Source organism: Lepisma saccharinum, chromosome 5, assembly GCF_977018435.1.
Source record: "Lepisma saccharinum chromosome 5, izLepSacc3.1, whole genome shotgun sequence".
NCBI lineage: Eukaryota > Metazoa > Arthropoda > Insecta > Zygentoma > Lepismatidae > Lepisma > Lepisma saccharinum.
The window spans coordinates 73,375,387-73,378,022 of record NC_139233.1 but is presented as its reverse complement, the minus strand read 5'-3'; the positions used below and the strand labels follow the sequence as shown (position 1 = coordinate 73,378,022).

The 2,636-nt window shown below is 42.6% G+C and overlaps 2 protein-coding genes across 2 annotated transcripts in view; both read left to right on the top strand.

Annotated features, from left to right (window-relative positions):
• Window positions 1–207: 207 nt before the first annotated feature.
• LOC145988071 (protein GVQW3-like) lies at window positions 208–564 on the top strand. Its single transcript, XM_083122908.1, has one exon. It carries the CDS (start codon window positions 208–210, stop codon window positions 562–564), a length of 357 nt encoding a protein of 118 aa, XP_082979034.1.
• Window positions 565–1,109: 545 nt separating this feature from the next.
• LOC145988070 (ATP-binding cassette sub-family C member 4-like) overlaps window positions 1,110–2,636 on the top strand; it is an 85,300-nt gene continuing 83,773 nt past the window's right edge. Inside the window, exon 1 of the mRNA XM_083122907.1 lies at window positions 1,110–1,225. Within this exon, the coding sequence (XP_082979033.1) occupies window positions 1,110–1,225 (116 nt within the window). The remainder of the gene's footprint in view (window positions 1,226–2,636) is intronic.

Sequence of the window (2,636 nt, the reverse complement as noted above, 5' to 3'; positions counted from 1 at the left end):
TTCACAAGTTATAAATTCACTTTCTGTATTTATGTACGTATGTACGAGGGCTATTTTTTTTATGAAGGTCCGATCGGTCGCGAAATAAAAACCACATTGAAAATCCGATGAAGCTGTGCGCGGATGTGTTGCGCAGTGTCTCTAGTATGCCCGTTAATCGCGTCACGTCGCACGTGTCAGTTCGGAGCGCGCAGTGAGCATGGAAACATGCCTAGAACATTAGAGTCGCACGACAAGTGTGAAGTGTGTGCAGTCATTCGATTTCTCCATGCTGAGGGGTGCAATGCAGCCGAAATTCATCGACGAATGAGTGCAGCGTACGGTGAAACTTTCATGAGTGACAGCAAACTGCGGCAATGGTGCAGGAACTTTGAAGCAGGGCGTACAGACGTTCATGTTGCAGGCGGTCAGGGAAGGAAGCGAGTGTCAACCGATGATCTTGTTCAGCGAGTGGATCAGGCGATTCGAGAAAATCGTCGGTTCACAATTTCTGTGTTGAGTGAGTCGTTTCCCGAAATTTCAAGATCAGCTCTCTATACCATCGTGAGTGAGACACTTCAGTAACGCAAACTCTGTGCGAGATGGATTTCCAAAATGCTGTCCGACCAGCACAAAAGACAGCGAATGGGCGCCACCTTAACGTTTCTTCAGCGCTACCATGATGAAGGAGAGGATTTTTTGAACAACATTGTCACAGGGAACGAGACATGGGTCCATTCGAAAATGAAGAAACAAAAGAGCAATCCAAATAGTGGATGCATTCCCATTCCCCGAGTAAACCAAAGAAGTGCAAGCGAACCTTCTCCATCAGAAAGTGTATGGCTACTGTGTTCTGGGACAGAAAAGGAGTGTTGATGGTGGAATTCATGGAACGTGACACGACCATGACTGCAGCCTCATACAGCGTGACGCTTCAACGTCTACGAAGGGCAATTCAGAACAAGCGAAGAGAAATGTTGTCATCAGGCATTGTCCTTCTTCATGACAATACTCGGCCGCACACTGCAGCTGCAACACAGACGCTCCTGCAGCGTCTTTGATGGGAGGTGTTTGATCACCTACCTTACAGCCCGGACTTGGCTCCCTCAGATTTTCATCTCTTTACGCACATGAAACGCTGGCTAGGAGGACAGCATTTTGGCACAGACAGCGAGCTGCAGACCAGCGTAGAGAATTGGCTGAAAGCACAGGCGAGTGCTTCTATGACGAGGGTATTGGAAAGTTGGTACCACGCTACGACAAATGTCTAAATCTGGGCGGCAACTATTTAGAGAAGTAGCTGGAAGGTGTAGCTAAATGTTGCAAATAAAAACATTTTTGATTTCACTGTGGTTTTTATTTCGCGACCGATCGGACCTTGAAAAAAAAAAATAGCCCTCTTATGTATGAACATAGGGACAGATAGATCCTATCCTATCCTATCCCCCTATCCGAAATTCCGGCATTATTGCTAATCTGCTCTCGAAGCATCCAGGGAGAGGTGATGAAGGAGGGAGATTGAAGGTGAAAGGAAGTAACCAGGGCCGGAAATAAGAAGGAAAAGCGGGGCCACTTAATACAAACGTTATACAATCACTAAATGTAATAATATACCTCCTTGTTTGCTCGTAAGCTGACCAGATCAAACTTTGTTCTTGGTAAAAGTATTTTATAGATATTACAATGGATGTAGTGGCGTGCTCAAGGGGACATAATACCCCAACCCTTTGGCTCAGTATTTCTAAAAAGAAAATAATGTCGAAAATCCTGGGCACGCCACTTAATGGATGCTACCAGAATATTTGCAGACATCAAAAACAATGAAAGATATTTCTTGAAACTTTTTGAAAACAAAGGTGTCGACGGCCGATAAAGACATTCGCTCTCCTGTCTAGTCGGTGTAGTCTTGTATTCACCGCGTTGTTTGCTGACGACAGCCGTTCAGAATCAATGTTTATTTTCTTTTTCATTTCACTTTGTTTTTCTCAAATTAATTTCTTTTAAAGTTTTCCCAGAATTAATTTTCTTCAACGAACACTATTTTATTCGGATTTTTTGCACACCTCCTCCCCTGGCATTGGCGCACAGGACACTTGCCCTACTTGCCCCGGTCTAGTAGATACGCCTCTGCTTCTGGGTTCTAGATCCAGTCTAGGTATGGATCTTTCATATATTTGTTCTTTCGTCAATTTAAACCAGTAAGTAGTCGTGATTAAGTTATATGAAGGAAACAGTTTGCGAAAGGTTAGGAATAATTGATTGTCATGAGTAGGCTCATGCATAGTAAAATGGTTGTCTCTCTTGTGATTGGTGAGTAGTGTTGACATTAACTAACTAGAGAATGAATTACTTGCTCTTGCTTTGCCCTCTTCAATTGATTATCTATTTCAAGTCTTCATGTATTAGATTATAGATTAAGATTAAGAGGCTAATGGCTTGTAGCAGTAGTAAACTCAGGACATATTTGTTTTTCTTGATTCTACACAAAACCGTAAGTAGTCGCATTGTAACACTAGCAGTTTCCGAGATATTGTTAGGTGGCACTGCTGTAACTGGCACTTTCTTTGGCGGATTAGTACTCTGTAAAAAGTTTAGTCAAGACTGAATAAAATGTAATTACTTTTGATGAAAACTAATAATAAGAACTATCCTGTAGT